The following is a 26,332-nucleotide window of genomic DNA, read 5'->3' as shown; positions in this document are numbered from 1 at the left end:
TTTTTTTTTTTTTTGGCTGTGTTGGGTCTTTGTTGCTGAGCACGGGCTTTCTCCAGTTGTGGCGAGCAGGGGTTACTCTTTGTTGCGGTGCACGGGCTTCTCACTGGGGTGGCTTCTCCTGTTGCGGAGCATGAGCTCCAGGCATGTGGGCTTCAGTAGTTGCGGCACACAGGCTCAGTAGTTGTGACACACGGGCTCTAGAGCGCAGGCCCAGCAGTTGTGGCGCACAGGCTTAGTTGCTCCGCGGCACGTGGGGTCTTCCCAGACCAGGGCTCAAACCCATGTCCTCTGCATTGGCAGGCGGATTCTTATCCACTGCGCCACCAGGGAAGCAGAGAAGTCCCATTTTTTTTTTTTTTTTAAAGGCAGGGAATAGGGCTTCCCTGGTGGCACAGTGGTTGAGAATCTGCCTGCTAATGCAGGGGACCTGGGTTCGAGCCCTGGTCTGGGAAGATCCCACATGCTGCGGAGCAACTAGGCCCGTGAGCCACAACTACTGAGCCTGCGCGTCTGGAGCCTGTGCTCCGCAACAAGAGAGGCCACGATAGTGAGAGGCCCGCGCACCGCGATGAAGAGTGGCCCCCGCTTGCCGCAACTAGAGAAGGCCCTAGCATAGAAACGAAGACCCAACATAGCAATCAATCAATCAATCAATCAATCAATCAATCAATCTTTAAAAAAAAAAAAGGCAGGGGATGGATATAGACCCCACCTCTTGATGGGAGGGTGGGAGGGTGACAAGGTCACACTGTAGAGAACACGTGGGACAGGAGATACTGTTGCAGTCATCTTTGGAGAATCCTATCTGCCACTCTAGTGAGGACGTGTCACCTTTAGGTTCCCCCAACAGTCATGAAGGGAAATGCCCGTCAACCAAACCCCACTCCATTCCGGTCGGGGAGAGGGCTTACGGCCAGTGACAGCTGGATGGGTTTGAATCAGCTCTCTCCTCCAAACAACGAACCTGGGGACCAGCCTGTCTGCCGCAACACCTGATGAGTGGCGGGTATGCTGGCCTTGCCTTAATACCACCACACCAGCTCCAGCCAGTCTGAGCGCCATAATCTCCCAGTCACTCCCCGTGCGGTACCTCCAGCCTTTGCACATGCTGTTTCCTCTGCTAGAACACCCTTCCTCTGGCAAACTCAGAATGAGCTTTCTGCACAGCCTGGGTGCCATTCCTCCTCCTCCCTCCTTCCTGACCCTCAGGGCAACCCCAGAGCCCTGTGCAGCCCTAATAATGACCCGTCTGTCCCCACGAGCTCACACCGACTCAGGGGGGCCTAATTTGTTTCTTTCTGTCCAGCATCCAGGACAGCACTTGACAGAGGGGCACTTGGTCAATGCCTGTTGAATGATACCCTGCTAGCAAACATGGCAGGTGGGTCCCCACCTGGTCTGTCCTGCATCCTCGTCCATCTTGGAGATGCTGCAGTTCTCCAGGATCATGTGGCCAGAGATGTCCAGGGACATCAGGTTCCCCAGCTTCTGCACAAAGAGGCTCAGCACCTTGCGAGTCAGCTTGAACTTGTAGTAGCTGGAGAGGCGGTCTCGGGAGATGTCCAGGTGTCTGGAGATTGGAGTTGGGGGCACAGGTCAGGAGCTGGACACAGACTGGGGCTGCCTCGTAGACCCCTGCTGTTTCAGTCCATGGCAGGGGCGGGCCCATCCCTGTTACAACCACTCCAGGGCGTTCTGGGAAAAAACGTGCTGGGACCCAGGTGCCCTTAACAGCCCCGATCAGACCAAAACAGTGGGTTTAAGGAAGGGGACTGTCTCTTCTATCCCCACCTTCTGCCTGGCCGGGGGCTCAGGAATCTTCTGGGACTGACAACCCCCACCTCCCCACCCCCACCCGGCGAGCTCTGGGCTCGCAGCTCACCGCAGCTTGTGCAACTGGACAATGACACGGATGTGGTCGTCCGACAGGTCCATGTTGTAGAGCACGAGGGACACCAGGCTGTCTTTCCACTGGGTTAGGAAGGCCGCGTCGCTCGTCTGGATGCCCGAGAGGTCCAAGGCGGCCAGCGAGTTGAGCGGCCGCAGCAGGGACTCCACGGGGACCCCATCGATCATGCGGCCCAGGTTGAGGAAGCGCAGGCGGCTAAAGCCCTCGAAGGTGAAGTCCTTGACCAGCACCTGACAGGTGGGGTTGACGAGGCACTCGTCTTCACAGCCCCCCGGGTTCTCCTCCTCGTAGAAGATGTTCGCGCAGCCGAACAGGCTCAGGGACACCAGGGTGTGGCTGAAGCTCCTCAGCGTCTGCAGGCTCTTGGCGGACAGCTTCTCGCAGTTGGTCAGGTACAGCTCCACCAGGTCCTGGCGGCAGGCACAGCCCCGTTATCACCTCTGCACCCACACCCCAACCAGCCTAGGCCTGGCCCTGGGCCACACGTGGGGCTTGGGGAGGGGTCTGCACAAGGGGGAGAGCCCTGGCGGCGCCTCAGGATTCCTGGGCTGGAGGTGACCCGTCCTGCCCCAACTCCGCCTGACCGTCTCAGGGTGGCCTCCCCTGGCCATCCCCGGTGCCTGGTGACCAGGTCTCACCTGCTTGCGAATGGCTTCCAGGTCCTGGTCCTGCACCAGGTCCTCGCGGAGGTGGATTCGGGTGAGGCGGGTGCTGCGGGGGTCCGAGAAGAGGCTGAAGAAGCTCTCGTGCGGCTCAAAGTTGCAGGCGGCATTGACCAGCTCCACATACCTGGGAGGGAAGGAAGCCTGGCTCAGGGCAGGGACCCTCATCCTCCCTTCAAGGCCCAGCACAAGCCCTCCCCTTCCTCTGAAGCCTTCCCTGATCACCCCGGCAGCAACCTCCATCTCCTCCTCCTCCTCCTCTTCCTCACAGCACCTGGTGGGATCCTGACTACGCTACAGATGAGATTAAGGGTGGCCCCAGGAACCAGGAGTCCAAAGGCAGACCAACTGGTGATAAAGGGGCCTCTATCGATGGCGAATCCCAAGCTCTTACCCGCCAAACTGTAGACGCTTCTATAACAAACATACACGTCCACACTCCCCATCTTCTTTAAGCCAGCTTCTGACTCCTTGATCAGCCCTTCCCAGAACCCTGTCCAACAGGAAGACTGAGCCGAGGGGTTTGGAGTTCCCAGCTGGGTACAGAGCAAGCGCTCGGTAAAACTCTGTTGAGATACCAGCAGCTGCAAGGATCCTGGTCAGGTGGAAAAGGCTGTGGAGTCAAACACCATCCTGGCTTGGCTGTTCACTACCTGGGCAACTTCACACGAGTAACTGAAATTCCCCAGACCTCAGTTCCTTCACCTGTAAAATGGACAACTCTGCTCTGCAGTGTCCAATCTAGTGCCTGACCCACATTAGATGCTCAGAACATTTTTACAAGTTGGGCTCTCAGGTCACACCCAGGTTCCCACTTTTATATGCGACTGTCTGGTCTAACAATTTCCCTCTGGGCATCTGGACCGAACTCCCAGCAGTCAGGCCTGTATATCATCCTTCTAGGAGCCTCTATTAGTGGGGAGTCCCTCGGAGAAGCCACATAGAGATTTTCTGAATGATCTGATCCCTGCTCAGGGGTCCATTATTCTGGCATTGGTGCATAAATATGTATGTATTCAGGTTCACACACAGACACGTGTTCACAGGCACAGGTGCATCATGTGTGTACACACACGCGTGTGCACACACACACAAACACACACACAGGACAGCATATAACTCCTTCATTTATATTATGTGAGAGGTTTCTACACCCTCTCATAGGTGTAATGCATACCTGCAGTTTCACACTCAAACCTACCCTGTGCTGCAGAAGCCCACGTGTGTGCAAACACATTCCTTCACGTGCGCCCCCCTCCACACACATACCAACATGCACAATTACAACTTTACGGTTATGGAGGGGCCAGTGTTCTCTTGCACCCACGGATACCCACGTGTGTGCACATCCCCACGGGGGGGCACACACAATGCTCCCAATCTCTCCACACACACTCATGCTGAGGCTCAGGCCCCTGCCCCAGCCCCATGCCTGCTCACTCGTTGACGAGCCGGTCACAGATCTCACTGGGCAGGAAGATGTCTGGATGGAGCCGCAGAGTCTCCTTGTCCAGCAGGTAGCCCAAGGTGCCATCCAGGTTGCGCAGGCAGAAGTCGGTGCAGAGGGCCATCAGGGACTCAGGGGTGTCTGACGCCATGCTGGGAGCAGACAGGTGGGCCACTCCGGGACAGGGGCCCCCAGGGGCAATGGTGACTCCCTGACACTCACAGGATCATTGGCTGAGCCACAGCCTGGGGAACGGGAAAGAAGCTAAGTGAGCCACGCATAAGGGCCAAACTACCAGCTGCCCTACGTCCACTCTCTAGCAGAAAAGCTGAGGCCCCTGGATGGCAAATACAAATTAGCAGCTTAGCAGGGTCAGGGCCCAGGACTCCTGATTCCTCCCTTCCCTGCCCTGCTGTGCTACCACCTACGTGTGATTTGACCTGCAAAGAGCATGAAATGTCTGAGCATTTCGATGACCTCCCAATGTCTGTGGGCAGATGTGTGTGTTGGGGACCCCAGTGCTTGGGTGGGGATTACAGGGGCTTTCTTTTTTTTTTTTGGCCGCACCTCACGGCTTGTGGGATCTTAGTTCCCTGACCAGGGATTGAACCCGGGCTACAGCATTGAAAGCGCCGAGTCCTAACCACTGGACCGCCAGGGAACTCCCTACAGGGTCTTTCGTTAACAGCTAAATTGTGGTGTCCGTTGCTGTGTGTGTGTGTATATATATATATATATATATATATATATATATATATATATATAAAAAACCTGTATATAGCTGTCACTGTTTGAACGCTTAGTACGCTTAGTATGTGCCAGTGCTTTAAAGACACGTCATCACTGAATCTCACTGTATATGATTAAGAATGAAGGCTCCTCACGAGAGCAATGAAAATATACTTCCACATAAAAGTTGTACATAGTGGTATTATCCATAATAGTCAAAATGGAAACAAATCAAATGCCCATCAACTGATAAACGGATAGACACAAAAACATGGTATAGCCATGTAATGAAATCTTATTTAGCAATAACAGGAATGAAGTACTGACACACGCTACAACACCGCACCTTAAAAACATTATGCTAAGTGAAAGAAACCAGTCACAAAAGGCCACATATTTTATGATTCCATTTGTATGAAATGTTTAGCCAGAACAGGCAAACCTACAGAGACAGAAGTACATTAGTGGTTGCCTGGGGCTAAGAGGTTGTGGGGGGCGGGGATGGGGAGTGACTGCTAATGGCTGTGGGTTTCTTTTTTGGGGGAAGAAAATGTTCTAAAATTGACTGTGGTGATGGTTGCACAACTCTGTGAATATCCCCGAAACCCACTGAATTGTCTACTTTAAATAGATGAACTGTATGGCATAGGAATTACAGCTCAATAAAACTGTTATTTAAAAAGTAAGGTCTTGGGACTTCCCTGGTGGTCCAGTGGTTAAGATTCTGTGCTCCCAATGCTGGGGGCCTGGGTTTGATCCCTGGTCAGGGAACTAGATCCTGCATGCTGCAACTAAAGATCCCACATGAGGCAATGAAGATCCCGTGCATTGCAAATCAGACCCAGCACAGCCAAATAAATAAATAAATATTTTTTTAAAAAAAAGTAAGGTCTCATCAGATAGAGAAACACAAATACTGTATGATATCACTTACATGTGGAATCTAAAAAATAGAACAAACTAGTGAATATAACAAAAAAGAAACAGACTCACAGAAATAGAGAACAAACTAGTAGTTACCAGTGGGGAGAGGGAAGGGGGAGGGGCAAGACAGGGGTAGGGGAGTAAGAGGTACAAACTATCATATATAAAATAAATAGTCTATAAGGATATATTGTACAACATAGGGAATATAGCCAATATTTTATAGTAACTATAAATGAAGTGTAACCTTTAAAATTGTGAATCAGTATGTTGTACACCTGTAACATATAATATTGTACATGAACTATACCTCAATAAAAAAAAAGTGAAGCCTCCTACTACCTTCATGACCTTGAGATAGGTAAAGCTTTCTTAAGTAGGACTCATAAGGGAAAAATGATAAACTGATATGTACTGAAGTGCAGAACCTTCGTTCATACACACACAAAAATTAATTTGACATGGACCACAGACCTGTACGTGAAAGGTAAAACGATAGGTTTCTAGAAGAAAACATAGGAGTATATCTTTATGATTTTAGAGTAGGCAATAATTTCTTAAATAGGTCACAAAAAAACCATAGAGAGAAACTGATAAATTGGACTGCCTCGAAATTTAATATTCTTTTCATCAAAAGGTACCATTAAGAAAGAGAAAAGGCAAGGGACTTCCCTGGTGGTGCAGTGGTTAAGAATCCACCTGCCAGTGCAGGGGACACGGGTTCGAGCCCTGGTCTGGGAAGATCCCACGTGCCGTGGAGCAACTAAGCCTGTGCGCCACAACTACTGAGCCTGTGCTCTAGAGCCCGCGAGCCACAACTACTGAGCCCGCGTGCCACAACTACTGAAGCCCATGCACCTAGAGCCCAGGCTCCGCAACAAGAGAAGCCACCGCAATGAGAAGGCCACACACTGCAACGAAGAGTAGCCCCCGCTCGCCGCAACTGGGCAACAAAGACCCAACGCAGCCAAAAATAAATAAATAAATAAATTTATAAAAATAGGAAAAAAAAAGAAAGAGAAAAGGCAAGCCGTTTATTATTGGAAGACGTTTCCAATAATATATCCAACAAAAGGCTTGTATTCAGAATATATAAACAACTTCTACAGATCAGGACATAGCATCCAGTTAAAAAATAGGCAAAGGACTTGAACAGGCATTTCATAAAGGATAAAGAAATGGACAATAAGCGTAAAGGAAAGGAAAACCATAATGAGATACCATTTTGCAGCCACCAGAAAGGCTCCATTGGAAACAACAGTAATACAGGCAACACCCAGCTTGTGTTATAGTGAAGCTATGGCACGAGGGGAAGTTACCCACACTGCTGGTGGGAGTGTGGATTGGTGTAAACTGGGAGTGTAACTGGAATACTGTGTGACACTATCTACTAAAGCTGTACAAACACACACGTTCAGTGTTCAGCAGCTCCACTACCAGATGTACACCCACCAGCAATGCATATAAACGTTCCCGAAAAGACACAGACAAAATGTCCACAGCAGCACTATTCCTAATAGAACAGAACCTAAATGTCCACTGACGTGAGAATGAATATTACGGTCCACTCACCAATGGAACACTACACAGCAATGAGAATGTACCACCTCAAAACAGCTCGGATGAACCTCACAATGTTTAGTGAAAGAAGCCAGACGCAAAAGAGTGTATACTCATATACTGAATGAATCCATTTATGTTTTACTCCCTTAAGTTAAAAAACAGGAAAATCTGGGACTTCCCAGTGGTCCAGTGGTTAGGACTGCACGCTTCCACTGCAGGGGGCATGGGTTCGATCCCTGGTTAAGGAACTAAGATCCTGTATGCCGGGTGGCACGGCAAAAAAACTAACAAACAAACAAAAACCAGGAAAATCTAATCTGTGGTGGCAGAAGTCAGGACTGTGGTTGCTTTGGGGGTTTGGGTCGGAGCTAAGAAGCTTCTAGTCCCTTATCTGAGTGCTGGGCGTACAGGCATGTGCACTCTGTGAATATTCAGGGAGCTGTATATTATGACGTGTGCACTTTTTAAAATGTATATTGCCATCCAACAAAAAGTTAAGAAAATGGCCTGGACACCAAAGAGGTCCACGTTTAAAAGGAATTCGGGGTTCAGCTAAGTAACAATCTAACTGACTATGCATCCTCAGCTACAATAAGTGGCTAGGAGAGAATGAAAACTGAACCTTCACATTCAAGTTGAGTGAACAAGATAGAAAACAATCCACCATTTATAGACCTGAGTCAGGAATTAGTCCCAAACCATTTTCCTATGAGAGTTTACATCAGAAAGGGGAAAAAATAGGCAAAATGAATCTATGGTGTTAGAAGTAAGGGTGGTGATTACCTTTGCAGGGAGGCAGTAATTAGAAAGTGGCAGGGGGGGCCTCTGGGAGGGCTGGGACAGGTGTGTACACCTGTGGAAATTCATCAAACTGTCTGCTCATGCTTTGTGGTCCTTTCCTTATCTATATTATCCTTCAATAGCTATTGCTTTTTTTTCTTTTAAGTGAAGGCTCTAGGTTAGACAGATCTATGTTTCAATCCAGTTCCACAATTCACAGGTGTATTACTTAACCTCTCTGGACCTCAGTTTCCTCACCTGGAAAATGGGGACAACAATCCCCACTTCACAGGGCTGTTGGGAAAATGCCTCATCTCAAGCTTGAGATGACTCAGTGCACAACAAATGGTGGTTATGAGCCCAGCTTACAGATGAGGAAACTCAAGCTCAGAAAGAGGGGCTACTCTGTCCAAACTGGCATGTGAACCTCATCTCTTGGAGGGTTATGCAGGAGTTCAGTTTGCCCCTGGCTGCTTGGAGCCTCCTAGTCCACATGTGAGCCTTCCAGGCTGCTCAGGAAACCGAGTGGGCGGCCACAGAACGCTGTGCCCTTTGCAATGGCCAGTTCTAAATTCTGGCAGCACCACTCACTGGTGACCGTGCTCTAAGAGCTCTGGAGCCAGGCCAACCCAGCTCCAAGTCTCAGCCCTGCTGCTTAAGAGCTGGTGAACTTGGGCAAGCGTCTTCACCTCTGTGCCTCAGTTTCTTCTCTAAAACAGAGAACACTGTGTGCAGATAACACGGAACAATACAGAAAGGGCTTAGCGTGGTGCCTGGCACATAGTAACTGCTCACTAAAAGGCAGCTTTCATCATCATCATCCCTTTCTCCCACCTCACCTGCCCTGGGCCCTAGAGCAAGGTCTGTTCCTGCCCAGCTCCAGGCCCTTGCTTCTCAGGCCTGGGTCTCCTGCCACGAGGCCCACTGTGCCAGCTGTCCCAGTGGTGCCGTGACACCCTCGAGGAAAAGCACAAGAAACAGGCTGCCTGGACCCTGGGCATGGCCTTCCTTTGCCTGCACTCACTTTCAGATCTTGACCCAGAAGGAGCACCGCTGGCAGGGAGACGCACCCTGCTGGAAACTGCCAAGTCCAATCTCTTCAAGCAGTCATTCAGGGCTTCCAGAAGTGGAACCAGCTCTGCGGCCTACTCACCACTCCCTACTCCAGCTGAACTGGCCTCCTTCGTTGTACTGGCAATACGCCAGAAGCACAAGGTCACCTTCGGACCTTTGGTCATCCACTTTCTGTTCTAAATACTGCCCCCAACCCCCCAAACACATTCATGTCCCTCTTCCAGGAAGCATCTCCCAACCACTCCAGCCCACACTACCTTTGAACTCTCCTCTTGACTCAGCTGATGTCTATGCACCCTCAGGCCTTAGTGTCACTTCCTCCAGGAAGCCTTCCCTGACCCGCCAGGGTGCTCTTGCTGTGTGCCCCCATAGGCCCTACCATAACAACTAACATTTGGGACTGATGCTGTTTTAATTATCCAGCTTCCCTGCCAGACGGCCAGCTGCACGAGGGCAGGAACCGGGCTGTCTCCTCTGACATCATCCCTGTACTTAGCCCAGGGTTACTGTCTATTGAGCACCGTAGGTCCAAGGGTGAGCGAAACCAGACAAGGTCTTTGTCCTCGTGGAGCACACTGGCTCTGGAGCGAGACAGATCTCCACCTAAGAAGCACACAAACCCACGCCACGTAACTGGGCCCAGTGCTCTGAAGGAGAGGGTGGGACCTGGGACTCTGGGTGCCCATGCCAGGGGACCTGCCCTGGACTGGGGAGTCAGGGCAGGAGTCCTTGGAAGTGACATTTCAGCAGCGACCCAAAAGATGAGTCATAGTTCACTCCAGTGGCGGGGAGAGAAGGGAAAGGCGTTCCAGGAAGAAGGATAAGATGCTCACAGGCTGAAAGGGCAGAGGGTGTGGGACACTGGCACCATGGGCCCAATACCACGACTATTGGCTGAACAAGGGGCTGCACACCCCATGTGGGCCTGACACGTTGTAGGGTTGCAGCACATGCAGGGAACCTGGGAGGCAAGGCACGCTCTCAGATTCCCCCTGCCCACCATGCCCAGGACAGTGCTGGGCACCCAGTGGCCACAGTGGAACCCTCACCACTATGGATGCGAGAGCTGCCAGGGGCTTTGCCCTTTCTGCAGGATGAGCCCAGTCACCCAGGTAGCCACTCTGCCCTAACCCTGCTCCGCAGGTGGAAGAAACACCACCTTGTCAGCTGCCAAGATCACCAAAAGCCTCCAAAAGATACCGGGCAGGTGGCACAGATCTGCTAACCACGTTTTCGCGGTGCTGACCCCGCTGCAGGGGGCTGGCGTGAGCTGGAGGAGGAAGGAGCCATCTGTCTTGGCACCAAGGCTGGAGGCCTGGGGGCCGGAGCACACTGCCACTTGGGCCCCTTCCAGCTGCAGCCTGGCACCGGCCAGAGGTGGCCATCTCTACCCACCCCATGCCCAGCCCCTAAGGTTTCTCATTCTCGTGGCAGGCACCAGCCATCTGGGATTCTGGCAATGCGAGATGGAGGGAACTCTGATTATGACAGAAGAGCACACAGTAAGAAGAACCCTGTGTCTTTCTCCATCCCGTCTCTTGCCTGGATCCACCAGGAGCTATGACATCCTGGGGGTGGGCAGCAGTGGAGAGCGAATAGCAGCAGACACCTCCAAGTTGGCTGTTTCCAGTCTGAGCTCCTTAAGGGGTTTATTTCATGTAGTCTCTAACTTAACCAACAGACGACATTCCCTAGGATCCTGTGCTTGCGGCTAATTCATCATTTATATAACAATCTGTCTAACGACCCCTCCCCCAGCCCACAAGCTCCAGGAGGACAAGAGCACTTTCCGCTTCCACACTCCTGGATCCTCAGGGCCAGGCCTGTGCCTGGCATGTAACAGAATAAAGGTTTGTTCTTGCCTGAGTTATCACACTAAAAAACCGTGAGGTAGAGATTGTTACCCCGTTTTCTGACGAAGACACTGAGGCTTGTCTAAAATCACACAACTAGGGACTTCCCTGGTGGTGCAGTGGTTAAGAATCCTCCTGCCAATGCAGGGGACACGGGTTCGAGACCTGGTCTGGGAAGATCCCACATGCCGCGGAGCAACTAAGCCCGTGCGCCACAACTGCTGAGCCTGTGCTCTAGAGCCCACGAGCCACAACTACTGAGCCTGTGTGCCACAACTACTGAAGCCCGCGTGCCTAGAGCCCGTGCTCCGCAACAAGAGAATCCACCGCAATGAGAAGCCTACACACCGCAACGAAAAGTAGCCCTTACTCGCCGCAACTAGAGAAAGCCCACGCTCAGCAGTGAAGACCCAACACAGCCAAAAATAAATAAATAAATAAAATCACACAACTAACAAGAGTGGGACACAATCCAAACCTAAACCAAACCCATGCTTCTCACCAAACCATCCAGTCTTCTGTCTATCCAATGTAGGGGGAAGAGAATGTGAGGTCCAGAGAAGGGAGCATGGGACGCCACGAGTGTCCTGACCCCCAGCCTCTCTGTTGGCTGGGGGAGCCAGAAGCTCTGAGCCTTGGAGCGGCACCCACCCTGTGAAATATTAACCCAGGAGCTGGGGGGAAAACCCAAACAAATATCCTATTTACAGAGGCTGGAAGCTTTCCAGGAGGGAGCGGATCACAGGCCAGATATTGGGGGTGGAAGGCTGATGTGAAGGGAGCCAGGGCAAGTGCCAGGGGCCCCCTGGGGGCAGGGGTGCAGCTGAGGATCTGAGGGCATCCCAGGGGGTCACTGACCTGCACAGACTAATCTGCAGGGTGGGTTACATTAGGAAGATATGAGGGGGGAATGCGCATCGCCCCTCACTGGTGTCACTTGGAGGCAGAGGGCCTTGGGGATACCTGGGTTCCAGGCCGGCAGTCAGTGATCACAGCCATACTGAGCACCGTATTCCAAGGACTCTGCTAAGTACTCCACATGCATTAACTCACTTAATTCTCCCAACAACTACACGAGGCAGGAATTATAATCGACAACTTACAGATGAGGCAGCTGAGACTCAGTGGTGACGTAACCGGTCACAGACTATGTATATGTACAAGGGTCTATATGTACATATCAGTATGTATACATGTATTCATTAGTTTGAGACCCAGAATTTTGAGCTTTCCATGCATGTTTTCATTGAAGCCACAAATAACCTATAAGGACATACTCTTTTGTTTTCCAGATGAAGAAACTATGGTTCAAAGATGTGTAATGATGTGCCCAAGTCCCCCAGTAAGTGCCTGGCTCTCTCCACCATTATGCTATGGGCAGGAACTGTTTCTCCAAGCCTCAGGTCTCCCTTCTGCGGCATGAGCCTTTGCCTGCTTACAACCTGGAGGGTCCTGGGCACTGAGCATAGATGATCGGGCATCACCGGTAACTATTCTACAGGCATATATCATTTTTTGACCACAGGGCTAGAATCTTCCTGAAGACAAGACCTAGTGTGACCCATGGGGTCTCCATGACACAGTGAGTGCATGACTGGTTGGTTGCAGGTGAAGGAGCCTCAGCTCCATGAGGTCCCCAGGCAATATTTACCAGCCTCAATATTCATCAGGGTCCTTATCTGTCAATGGGTTGCAAACCTACCACATGGGGTTGCTGAGCAGATGCCATGAAGTAATGGCAAGAATGTGGTAACCAATAATTATGGAGTGATTTCCTAAGAATAATGCTTGGAGAGATCCTTCTGTTCATTTCTGAAGCTGGAAAAGCAGCTTCAGTGATTGAACCAGATATAGGATGTTGGTGTCAAAGTAAATGATCCAACAGGGGTCTCTGAACTCGCATTTCGGGGGTCAAGAACAGCTGAGGTACTGAAGCCCTCTGCCCAAAAACAAGTCGCAGAATCCTGGTGGTGCTAATGATAACAAGAACTGTTTTTAACCTTTGTAGAGAGCTTTAGAATGCACCGAACTCTTTCATCCTCCCAGTAGCCTTCAGTTAGTGTAGAGATAGGAAAACTGAGGCGCAGACAGGGGATAGGACTTGCCCAAGTTCACACAGTGAACCAGAGCAGAGCTGGGCTTGAACCCAGCTCCCCAGATGACTAGTCCGCACTTCTACCCCCAACAACCGGCTCCAGCACCCTGGCTCTCAGCGTTGGTGTGCTCTGACTTTTCATTTTCAAATCCTCTGGCCCAGCTGCCCTGCTCAGCTTATGACCCAGGCCTGATGACATAGTCCAGGCTTGGGGGTTGAGGAGAGAGAGCAACCATTGTTCCACTCCCTATAAGGCAGGCTGCAAAATCTCAGCCTCTGCTGGGCACATCTAGGATCAACAGTCTCCAGCAAATCCGCCACACACAACCCAACCACACAAACAGAGCCAACATATACTGCCCTTCCCAACCCGTCTCCATGTCATATTTATTTCAACACCATCATTTAGCCTATATTATATGGCAGAATAGGGATTTGCTTGCTCTTTAAAAAAAAAAAAAGCCCCCATAACCTTCCACTGGTGTGAAAAAAGACAGGACCAAGCCACCATGACAGTGATGTGCAACCACTGTTCCCACTGAGGGGTGACAGCAAGTTTCCACTTTGTCTCTCCACTGTTCTCCAAAATTCTACTAGTTCAGGGAGGCAGCCAACAGCTGGTGATATCATCATCAGCTGGTGCTAAAAAGAAAGGCTTTGAGGTAGACACATGCAAATATTTCCTCACCATTGTCACTGCCATCGGCATACCTTCAATGTCCTGAGGATTTAATATGTGCTAAATAATGCACTAAGCGCTTCAGTGCATGACCTCTCATTTAGCCCAACAATCCTATTTTTACAGATGAGGACGTTGAGGTGGGAAAAGGTGAGTTGAAAGTGAAACTGACTGCTAGCTACTATAGCTCTGTGGGTGGTACTCGACTTGGCTGCTTGACTTGCCCAAGTTCTCACAACCAAAAAGCAAGTGGCATGACCAGATTTAACTACAGTGTTCTATGGCTGTCCTTTTAAAATTTATTCCATCAGTGGCCATTATAAAGGTGGAGAAAGGGGACTTACAATGCCAGGCCAGAGCACAATGTCCATTTGTCATCTAGAACAAATCTGTATTTTCTCTGACCACCAGACACTTCAAATTAATACAGTTCTGAAAGGGTGCCCCATTAGACACCCTGTGACCCTACATCACATGAACAGCCCCTGATATCCTCCCCACCAATATCTGGCCCCTACTCTTCTCTGACTTCCTTGTCAACCACTCTTCCTCTCCTTCACTCTGCTCCAGCCCTACTGTCCTCCTGCTGTTTTTTAAAATCATCAGATATACCACCTCAGGACCTTTGCGCTTGCTGCATGGCTTGCTCCCTCCCTCCCTTCAGGGCTTTGCTCAGATATCACCTTATTAGAACCCTTCTCTGACCACCCTCTATAAAAAGGGCAACCCCACTCTCTGGCACTTACCGTGGCCCATCCTGCTCTATTTTTCTCCACCCTACACATATTTTTCTCCACCTTACATATATTTCTGATTTGCTGAATGAACTAGTGAACTGAAACAGAGAGACCCCCTCACCACTGGCAACCACCTCCTGCCCTAAGTACACTCTCCTGTGACCCTTTTCAAAGCTGTCATCAGTGCTCATTCTAACCAGTTTGAACCCTGAAGAGAAACATTCTGTGGAAAAGATCATAGGGGGTGATTTTTCCATGGGGGCATCAGGCATTCCCCCTCTGATTGAAAAATCAAATGTGCTGACAGGCACAAAGACTGGAAGTCTTGGACTCCTTGGGCCAAAAAGCAGCCAAGTCAAGTTCCACCCACAGAGCTACAGCAGCCAGCAGTCAGTTTCACTTTCAACTCACCTATCAGGCTCCCTTGGCCCTTAGGTTTGCTACCATCCCATCCCTTTGCCACCCTGTTGGATTTCCCCGCGCCTTGTCATCCCTGAGCTTTCAAGCACTGCTTTGGGGAAACTTAAGCTCATCCAACAGGTAGGAGGGTCAGAGGCTGCCTCTTTCAGCCCTGCATCTATCCCCCATTTTGTAGGGGCATGCGACAGGGCGTCATTTTCCTTCTGGAGGAAGGGTGCTCACTTTTAAAGGCATGTTTCTCAGACCTGGCAGCAGGGGTAGAGAAGGGAGTCCTCCCACCACCGGCCGAGATGGACCTTTGCAAATGGTTGCAGCGGCGATAGTGAGGCACCGGAGGCAAGAAGGGAAGGGGGGAGGACGCAGAGATATCCCTTGGCCCCGGGAGCGGACGGGATGCTTCCTCGGAGAGGAGGAGCGGAGGATGCGGCCCGGGAGATGCTGGGGAGGCATGGGATATCGTCAGGCTAGGGCCGGGGTCTGCGGAAGACGGGGGTCGGAGGGGGCGGAGCTTGGGATCCCAGGGACCGGAGCCCGAGGCGGGATGGGGGTCGCGCCGGGGGGACTCCGTGGCCATTACCTTGCCCTTAGGGCGGCGGGCGGGGCTGAGGGACGCCGGGTGCTGGCTCCGGGGCCCGGCCCCTCCCCCGATCCGGCTCCTACGGCTCGCAGCCTGCAGCCGCCGCCGCCTCCGCTGTCAACAAACCCGGGGCGCGTCACTTCCGGGGCCGCCCCTTAGCAACAGCTAACGGGTTCCCCCGATGGGTCCCGCGGCGAACGCGGGCGGCGGCGGCCGAAGGTTCCGGAGCCCCGCGGGGGCTCCCCTCCCGGACACCGGCTGGGTCTGCGGTTGGAGGAGGGAGCGGTTGGTCCCCACCCCAGTCCTCAGCGCGCTTCTCACGGGCTCTCGCTGGGCTGGGGGAGCTGGGGAGGACCCGCTCGGTGAGACCGGCTTCCGGGCCCGTTCTGGCTTGCGGTTTCCCGGAGTCCAGGGAATGGTTAAGGGCGGACTGACTCCACCTTCCTCGTCAGCATGGACTTGCCTCCAGCGCCAGCCCCGACATCCAGCACCCTATGGAACATCTATCCCTGGCTTATCTGCAGGTAGCTCGCACCCACGCGTCCAAAAGCGGTCACCATCTTCCCCCCCCCAAACGCGCTGCTACTTCTCCAGCTAGTTAATGCGCCCTCCAGGCAACACGGTTGTCACCTGGGAAATGGGGAGTCGGCCTTGGCCCCTGCGTTTCCCTCAGCTCCTCTTCCAGTCGCCAAGTCCTAAGGATCTCTCAAACCAGCCCCTCCCCTCCTCCGCCAGTAGTGCCCGACTCTGTCCACCATCATTTCTCCTCTGGATTTCTGCAACAGCCTCCTAACAGAACTCCCTGCTCCCTCCCCTGATTCTCTCCACAGTTCGACAGTGAATTTTCCAAAACCAATAAATCTGACCAGGGCACCCCGCTGCTTATAACCCTTAAGGTAGACAAGGATGATCTGTCCCCCGGCTCTCTCCCCACCCTCTCCCTTTATTTGCACAACCCCCCCCCCCACGCTTTCATTCTCCAATCCAGACAGTTTAAAGCATTTTTGGTCCTTTTAATGATCCTCTTCTCTTCCATAGGCTGAAATAATTTCTTCCCTACTAAACACTTTTCTTGCTCCCATCTGTATCCAGCACACACTCCTCGTCGTTCTGGTCTAAGTTTAGATGCTGTTTTCTTGAGGAACCCTTTCTTGACACGACCCTCCTCCTAATTCTAATAACTAGTTCTGTGGATGTTTTCGTTCTGCACAGTATCTTTTAGTCTTTGACTATGTGTAAGCATGTTTGTACAATTTTGAATCCTTTAAAAAGTCTTTTGATTTTGGATTCTCAAAATAAGATGTGCTTGTTTAAATAAAAAATCCAAACAATACAGAAATATATGGTGGAAAAAATGAAAAGTCCCATTCAAACCCTAACCCAACCCCAATTTCATTCCCTTCCCCAGAGGGGACCACTCTTTAACAGTTTGGTGAGTATCCATCCCCTTAGTCCTTTAAAAATATGCATGCATATGTAAGAGCTAAAACTATAAAATTCTTAGGAGAAAATAAAGGCATAAGTCTTTGTGATTTAGGGTTAGGCAATGGTTTCTTAGATATGACACCAAAAGCATAAGCACAAGAGAAAAAAATAGACAAACTGGATTTCATCAAAATTAAAAACTTTTGTGCTTCAAAGGGCACCATCAAAGAAAGTGAAAACACAACTCACAGAATGGGAGAAGATATTTGCAAATCACATATCTGGTAAAGAACTAGTAATCCAGACTATATAAAGAATTTATGACTAAATAATAAAAAGACAAGTAACCTAATGTAAAATAAGCAAAAGAGCTGACTAGACATTTCTCCAAAGAAGATATGCAAATGGCCAAGAAACACAGGAAAAGATACTCAACATCATTAGTCATCAGGGAAATGTAAATCAAAACCTCAAAGAGATACAACTTCATATCCTAGGATGGATACGATCAAAGAGATAGACAATAACAAGTATTGGCCAGGATGTGGAGAAATGGGAACCCTCCTACTTTGCCGATGGGAATTTAAAATGGTGCAGCAGCTTTGGAAAACAGTTTGGCAGTTCTTCAAAAAAGTTAAACATAGACTTATCATATAACCTTGCAATTCCACTTCTAAGTATATACCCAAGAGAAAATTTTCACAGCACCATTATTCATAATAGACAAGAAGTGGAAATAACCCAAATGTCCTTCAACTGGTGAATGAATATGATATGGAATAATATAGTCATACAATGGAATATTATTTGGCGAGAAAAAGGAATGAAGTAGTGATACATGCTACAATATGCATGGAACTTGAAAACATGCTAAATGAAAGATACCAGTCACAAAAGATGATACATTTATGATTATATTCCTATGTCCAGAATACACAAATCTATAGAGACAGAAAGTAGATTAGTGGTTGCCTAGGGCTGAGGGGGTGGGGAAAAAAGAATTACTGCTAATGGGTACAGGGTTTCTTTCTGGGGTAATGAAAATGATCTAAAATTAGGTGGTGATGATCATTGCATGGTTGATGGATGATAGTTGTATATGTACAGCTCTGTGGCTATTCTGAGAAACAGTGAATTGTTCACTTTAAATGTATGCTCTAAATGTATTGTATGTGCGGGGCTTCCCTGGTGGCGCAGTGGTTAAGAATCCTCCTGCCAATGCAGGGGACACAGGTTTGAGCCCTGGTCCGGGAAGATCCCACATTCTGCGGAGCAACTAAGCCTGTGCGCCACAACTACTGAGCCTGCGCTCTAGAGCCTGCGAGCCACAACTACTGAGCCCACATGCCTAGAGCCCGTGCTCCCCAACAAGAGAAGCCACTGCAATGAGAAGCCCGCGCATCACAACAAAGAGTAGCCCCCGCTCGGCACAACTAGAGAAAGCCCGCACACAACAATGAAGACCAAAAAAAAGAAAAAAGAAAAAAAACGGTATGTGAATTATATCCCAATAAAGGTGTTAAAAATACATTTATAAACGTGTATATGTAAACTCATAATGCAGGATGGATTTAACAACATAAATAGGATCATACTGTACAAATTGTTCTGTGACATATTTTTATCACTTTTTATGTCAGATCATATAATCCTGTTTAATTCTTTTGAATGGTTGCATTGTATTCCAGTAATTGCACAATCTTCTTATTGGTGGAATTTGGTTGACAAATTTAGGCAGAAGACCTAAATAGACATTTCTCCAAAGAAGACATACAGATGGCCAAGAAGCACATGAAAAGATGCTCAACATCACTAATTACTAGAGAAATACAAATCAAAACTACAATGAGGTATCACCTCACACCAGTTAGAATGGGCATCATCAGAAAATCTACAAGCAACAAATGCTGGAGAGGGTGTGGAGAAAAGGGAACCCTCTTGCACTGTTGGTGGGAATGTAAATTGATACAGCCTCTATGGAGAACAGTATGGAGGTTCCCTAAAAAACTAAAAATAGAACTACCATATGACCCAGCAATCCTACTACTGGGCATATACCCAGAGAAAACGATAATTCAAAAAGACACATGCACCCCAATGTTCATTGCAGCACTATTTACAATAGCCAGGTCATGGAAGCAACCTAAATGCCCACCGACAGACGAATGGATAAAGAAGATGTGTTACATATATACAATGGAATATTACTCAGCCATAAAAAGGAACGAAATTGGGTCATTTGTTGAGACGTGGATGGATCTAGAGACTGTCATACAGAGTGAAGTAAGGCAGAAAGAGAAAAACAAATATCATATATTAACGCATGTATGTGGAACCTAGAAAAATGGTACAGATGAACCGGTTTGCAGGGCAGAAATTGAGACACAGATGTAGAAGACAATCATATGGACACCAAGGGGGGAAAGCGGCGGGCGGTGGGGTGGTGGTGTGATGAATTGGGTGATTGGGATTGACATGTATACACTGATGTGTATAAAATGGATGACTAATAAGAAAAAATAAATAAAAAATAAACGTTAAAAAAAGAATATGAAAAAGAATGTATATATATATATATATGTGTGTAACTGAATCACTTTGCTGTACAGCAGAAATTAACACAACATTGTAAATCAACTACACCAATAAAATAAATTTATTAAAAATTTTTAAAAAATCTCTCATAAATTCTACCACTTAAGGGGTAAATATACCAAATAATACCAGTTCTACACAACTTCCATAAAATTGAAGGGGAGGGGGCTTCCCTGGTGGCGCAGTGGTTAGGAATCCGCCTGCCAGTGCAGGGGACACGGGTTCGTGCCCTGGTCCGGGAAGATCCCACATGCCGCGGAGCAGCTACGCCCGTGAGCCACAACTACTGAGCCTGCGCGTCTGGAGCCTGTGCTCCGCAACAAGAGAGGCCGCGACAGTGAGAGGCCCGCGCACCGCGATGAAGAGTGGCTCCCGCTCGCTGCAACTGGAGAAAGCCCTTGCACAGAAACGCAGACCCAACACAGCCAAAAATAAATTAAAAAAAAAAAAAAATTGAAGGGGAGGGAAGACATTCCTACTCATTTTATGAGGCCATCACTACCCTGATACCAAAGATACACAAAGACATGACAAGAATATAAAACTATAGACCAATATCCCTTGTGAATATAGATGCAAAAATTTTAACAATTTTCAACAGAACAAATACAGAATAAACTGAATTCTTTTTTTTTTATAAATTTGCGGTGCGCAGGCTTCTCACTGCGGTGGCTTCTCTTTATTGCAGAGCATAGGCTCTAGGTGCACGGGCTTCAGTAGTTGTGGCCTGTGGACTCTAGAGCGCAGGCTCAGCAGTTGTGGTGCACAGGCTTAGTTGCTCCGCGGCAGGGAAGTCCTCAAACTAATGATTGAGTTTAGCAAGATTTCTGGATACGAGATCAAGAAAAGCAATTAAAAATAAATAATAGGGATTTCCCTGGTAAAGAATCTGCCTTCCACTGCAGGGGACGCGGGTTTGATCCCTGGTCAGGGAACTAAGATCCCACATGCTGCGGGGCAACTAAGCCCACCAGCCGCAACTACTGAGCTCGCGCACCTCAACATGAGAGGCCGCGTCCCGCAAGCTACAGAGCCCATGCACCCTGGAGCCCATGTGCCACAACTAAAGAGAGAAAACCCGCACGCCACAACTAGAGAGAAGCCCACACGCCACAACGCAGAGCCCGCGCCACAGTGAAAGATCCTGCATGCCGCAACTAAGCCCCGATGCACCCCAAAAAATAAATAAAATAAATAAATAAATAAAATATGTAAAAATAAATAAATAATGTATTATTAGAAATTAATTTTATCATTATAAGTAATAACAAAAACAAATAAAAAGCAATTTTATTTCTGTATTCCAGTAATAAATAGATATTGAAATTTTTAAAAATACCGTTTACGATAGCATCAAAAAATGTGCGTTACTTAGGAATAAATATGACCAATTATGTGTGAGGCCTGTACACTGAAGACTACAAAACACAGCTAAGAGAAATTAAAGACCTAAATAAATGGAGCCATATATTATGTTCATGGGTCAGATGATTCAATAATGTTAGGATATCAATTCTTTCCAAATTGATTTGTAGTTTCAAAGCGGTCCCAACCAAAATCCCAGCAAATTTTGTTTCCTAGAAATTGAGAAGCGGATTCTGAAGTTCATATACAATGCAAATTATCAAGAGCAAAAGCCAAAGTAACCATCAAAAGAGTTGATGGACTTACACTATTTAACTTAAAGACATTATAGAGCTACAGAATTATAGAGTTACATCATGGAGCTTCAAGGCTTACAGAGCTACTTAAGTAGTGTTGTGAGGCCAAAAGAATAGACAAGGAGATCAGTGTGATGCAACAGAGAGTCCAGAAATAGATCCTGCGTGTTTATGATTGGTTTTGCCAAAGTTGCAAAGGCAATTCAGTTGGAGAAAGGATTACTTTTTCAACAAATGGTGCTGGGACAATTAGATATTCATATGAAAATAAATGAACTTTGATACATAACTCACACTATTTATCAAAATTAACTCAAGATGGATTGTAAACATTTTAAAGTGGATCATAGATCTAAATGTAGAACCTAAAACTATAAAACATGTAGGAGAAAATCTTTGTGATATCAGAGTATGTAAAAGTTTGAGGGATATGACATCAAAGGGAGTGCAGACTTTATCAAAATTAGGAACTAATGCTCTTTGGAAAAAAAAAAACTGTTAAGAGTTATAAAGGCAAACCACAAACCACAAGAAAATATCTGCAAATCACATATTTTAAAAAGACATACCACATCATACCCATTAAGATGACTATGATCATAAAAATAGAAAATAACAAGTGTTGGTGAGGATGTGGAGAAATTGAAACACTATGCACTGTTGGTGAAAATGTAAATGGGTATAGCCATTATGGAAAATAGTATGGCAGTTTCTCAAAAAATTAAGAATAGGATTACCATATGGTCCAGCAATTTACCTTCTGGATATATACCCCAAAGCATTGAAAACAGGGTCTTGAAGAGAGATATTTGTATACCCATGTTCATAGCAGCATTATTTGCAATAGTGCTTTATTGTTCATATTTGTATACCCATGTTCATAGCAGCATTATTGCAAAAGTGGAAGCAACCCAAGTGTCCATTGATGGATGAATGGATAAACAAAACATTAAGTATTATTCAGTCTTAAAAAAGAAGGAAATTCTGACTCATGCGGAAACATGGATGAACCTTGAGGACATTATACTAAATGAAATAAGCCAGTCACAAAAAAAAGGTAAATACTGTACTATCTCATTTATGTGAGATACCTAGAGTAGTCAAATTCATAGGGACAGAAAGTAGAATGGAGGTTGCTAGAGGCTTGGGGAGGGAGAATGGGGAGCTGTTTATTGGGTGTAGAGTTTCAATTTTGCAGGATGAAAAGAGTTCTGGATATTAGATGCACAACAATGTGAGTGTACTTAACACTACTGAATTGTATACCTAGAAGTGGTTAGGATGGTAAATTTTATGTTATGTTCATTTTGCCACAGTTAAAAATAAAAGAGATGTGCGTCCAGAAAATCTAAAGAATTCCCAAAACTCAATTTCAGTAAGCAAATAAGCAATTCAATTAAAAAAAGGGAAATAGATTTGAACAGATAACCTCCCCAAAGAAGATATATAGATGGCAAGCACATGAAAAGATGCTTAATGTGATTAGTCTTTTTTTTTTTTTTTTTTTTTTTGGCTGTGTAGGGTGTCTTAGTAGCGGTGCCTGGGCTTCTCTCTAGTTGCGGTGTGCGGGCTTCTTTCTAGTTGCGGCGCACGGGCTTAGTTGCCCCATGGCATGTAGGATCCTAGTTCCGCGACCTGGTATTGAACCCGTGTCCCCTGCATTGGAAGGCGGATTCTTTACCCCTGGACCACCGGGGAAGTCCCTGTGATGAGTCTTTAAGGAAACACATATTAGAACACAATAAAATACCATTACATACCTACTAGAATGTGTAAAATATAAAAAAGACCGACCACACTAAGTGCTGGTGAGGGCATAGTACAACAGAAACTTTCATACACTTCTGGTGTGGGTGTAAAATGATACAACCATTTTGGAAAATGGTTTAGCAGTTTAAAATTTTAAAATTCATCCAGCCATTCCACTCCCAAGAGAGAAGAAAATATATGTACATATAAAGACATGCACATGAATGTTCATAGCAGCTTTAGGTGTAATAGCCAAAAAATGGAAACAACCCAAATGTTCAACTTAGATGAGTGGATAAACTATGGTTGATTCATCTAGTAATGGAATCTACGGCCATAAAAAGGAATGAAGTGCTGATACATGCTACAACATGTACAAATCTCAGAATAATTATGCTTAGCGAAAGGAGCCAGATAAAAAATATCAACAATTCTAGAAAACGCAAACTAATCTATAGCAACAGAAAGCAGGCCAGTGGTTGCCTGGGTATGGAGGTGGGGCAGGATGTACAAAAAGAGGAAGAAGGGAGGAGATACAAAAGGGCAGGAGGAATTTTGGGGGCAATGGATGTGTTTATTATTTTAATTGTGGTTTCACAGCTACATACATGTCTAAACCTATAAAAGTGTACACTTTAAATATGTGTAGTCTACGGAACATCAGTTATATCCGGAAGTTGGTAAAATTGTATTAAAATGAAACCAGAGGAATTCCCTGGCGGTCCAGGGGTTAGGACTCCATGCTTTCACTGCTGAGGGCCCGAGTTCGATCCTTGATTGGGGAACTAAGATCCCGCAAGCCGCGCAGCGCAGCCAAAAAAAAAAAAAAAGAAAAAGAAGAAAAAGAAAAAAGAAACCACTGGGGAGAACCTATAATATTTCAATATAAAAAGTTTAAAAAATTGTATTAGTGCTTGTCAAATTGCTCTGTGAAAACTCTGTACAGGTTAACTCTCTTTAAAGCTGTTTGAGAGAGGTCTGTTTCTCTACAACCAAGTGATGGTGGGTACAATAAATACTGATGACTTTTCCCAGACCAAGAGGCACAATATGGTTGTTCAATTCATATTCCTCTGAGTATTAGTCCAATTTATTGTTATTTCAGGTTCTAGTGAGACATTTTTATTTCTTCTTTGAAGTGCCTGCTTATAAGCTTTGTTGTCTTACCTCCTTCAGGTGTTTGCTTAGACATCACCTCAGAGCAGTTTTCCTGACCCCCTATGTAAAATTGCAGCCCCTCCCACTGCCCACTCCTGTTTTATTTTCCCCTGTCGGAATTTATCACCATCTGATGTACAATTTAGTTTACTTATTTACCTTATTTAGTGTCTAACTCCCCTCACTAAAACGTCAATGCTTCGAAGGCAGAGATTTTTGTCTTTTATTCACTCCTAAATTCCCAATACCTAGGACATACCTGGCACGTTGTAGGCACTCAATACATTTCTTGAATGACTGAATGCTTTTTTTTTTTTCTTCTTGGGGTGTTTGTCTTTTTCTTGTTGATTTAAGAACTCTCTATACATTAGGGAGATTAACCCTTTATCATAAAGGGTACACATATTTTCCCCTGTTGATGCTTGTCTTTTCCTTTACCATTTAGAGACTGAAAATTTTAGGTAGTTATATATCTGTCTTATATTTCATGGCTTCTGGGCCTTATGTCTTCCTTCTCCAAGATTCAAAACATTTTTCTATATAGTTTTCTTCTAATCCCATAGGTTTTTTCCCTTGCAGAGCTTTAATTCATTCCGAATTTACTTTCCTGTCAGATGTGAGGTAAGAACAGACCTTTATTTTTTTCCGAATGATAGCCAACTGTCTTTTTTTCTTAACACGTTGTGTTTTTCCCTGTCTTCCTAATCAATCTTTCAAAGGGCTGGTGGTATTTTTTTTTTAACCTGGAAAAAATTCCTGTCGTGTTGTGCAATTAAGTCAACATTTATTCATTTCTTATATTTCATGCAAAGGAACATAATCTTTGTATTCTGAAGAAACATTTAGCACAGTACCTAGCACATAGTGGGAGCAGAAATTGTGGGATGAGTGAATAAAGGAACAGGTGTCCCTGTGCTTGCTCCATGGAGTAGTGAAATCCTGATGGGCAGCAGCTGAGAGCTGGAGGGGGTTTCGAGATTATACAGTCCAGTGACAAACTTTTCACTGATCTGTGGAGAAATTTAAAAAATAAGGACAGGAGTTCCCTGGTGGCGCAGTGGTTGAGAATCCGCCTGCCACTGCAGGGGACACAGGTTCGAGCCCTGTTCCGGGAAGATCCCACGTGCTGCGGAGCAACTAAGCCCGTGCGCCACAACTACTGAGTCTGCACTCCAGAGCCCATGAACCACAACTACTGAGCCTGCGTACTGCAACTACTGAAGCCCGTGCTCCTAAAGCCCGTGCTCCTAAAGCCCGTGCTCTGCAACAAAAGAAAGCACTGCAATGAAGAGTAGCCCCCGCTTGCTGCAGCTAAAAAGCCCGTGCACAGCAACAAAGACCCAACACAGCCAAAAATAAATAAATAAATTTATTAAAAGAAAAAAAAATCTGCCTGCCAATGCAGGGGACAAGGGTTTGATCCCCGATCTAGGAAGATCCCACATGCCGCGGAGCAACTAAGCCCGTGCGCCACAACTACTGAGCCTGCACTCTAGAGCCCACGAGCAACAACTACTGAAGCCTGCACGCCACAACTACTGAGGCCGAGCACCTAGAGCGTGTGCTCCACGACAGGAGAAGCCACTGCAAGGAGAAGCCTGGGCACTGCAACAAAGAGCAGCCCAGCTGGCTGAGTGCAGCAATGAAGACCCAACGCAGCCAAAAATAAAATAAATAAAATAAAATTTCCCTTCTAAAAAAAAAAAAAGACAATTATGCACATATAGGTGTAGAGAAAAAACATTGTGAGGCTGCCAACTGTTTTTTCTTGGGAAGGATCCTGAAATTTTGGCTCTCCTTTTCTATTGTCCTGATATTATGATAAATTTCATGTTCATGAAATCCAGAAGTCAAGGAAACCCTGAACTGTAGTCCTGCTCTTCCATCCAATGTTTACTGAACCATCTGCTCTGTGCAGTCACTGCTATAGGCGTCGAGGGTTCAGTAGTGAAAAGACCAGCCGGGAGGCCTTGTATAGTTTAGCAGGGAAGGTCTACATCCCTGAAACGATAACTCAATAGCTTATTGCAGGCGAGGAACGTGTAAGGAAGAGGACAAGGTGACAGGTATACTGCCTAGTTGGAAGCTGAGGCCCAGGAAAGGGCAAGGAATAGCCTTGGGGCGCACAGACTGCGCGGTCACCTGCGCGACCTCAAACTTTGCGCACTAGGTCCGCGAGCCTCGTAGGTGGCGGAGCGGAGGCGGGGCCCTGTTCCCGGCGTTCTCTTGCCCCGCCCACCCCGCCGCGCCGCCAGACGGCAGAGCGGAGAAGCGGTGGCACGTGAACGGGGCGGG

General features: G+C 47.3%; 1 protein-coding gene across 2 annotated transcripts in view; it reads right to left on the bottom strand.

The window, feature by feature from the left end:
- ZER1 (zyg-11 related cell cycle regulator) overlaps positions 1 to 15,571 on the bottom strand; it is a 30,308-nt gene extending 14,737 nt beyond the window's left edge. For both annotated transcript variants that reach the window (XM_068553103.1, XM_068553104.1), the window contains exons 1-5: positions 15,450 to 15,571; positions 4,012 to 4,263; positions 2,548 to 2,698; positions 1,883 to 2,319; positions 1,394 to 1,570 (exon numbers count right to left, since the gene is read on the bottom strand). In XM_068553103.1, the coding sequence (XP_068409204.1) occupies positions 1,394 to 1,570; positions 1,883 to 2,319; positions 2,548 to 2,698; positions 4,012 to 4,169 (923 nt within the window). In that variant the 5' untranslated portion in view covers positions 4,170 to 4,263; positions 15,450 to 15,571. The remainder of the gene's footprint in view (positions 1 to 1,393; positions 1,571 to 1,882; positions 2,320 to 2,547; positions 2,699 to 4,011; positions 4,264 to 15,449) is intronic.
- Between the last annotated feature and the right edge of the window lie 10,761 nt (positions 15,572 to 26,332).

Source organism: Eschrichtius robustus, chromosome 10 (assembly GCF_028021215.1).
Source record: "Eschrichtius robustus isolate mEscRob2 chromosome 10, mEscRob2.pri, whole genome shotgun sequence".
NCBI classification, from domain to species: Eukaryota; Metazoa; Chordata; class Mammalia; order Artiodactyla; family Eschrichtiidae; genus Eschrichtius; species Eschrichtius robustus.
This window is presented reverse-complemented; position numbering and strand designations above follow the sequence as displayed.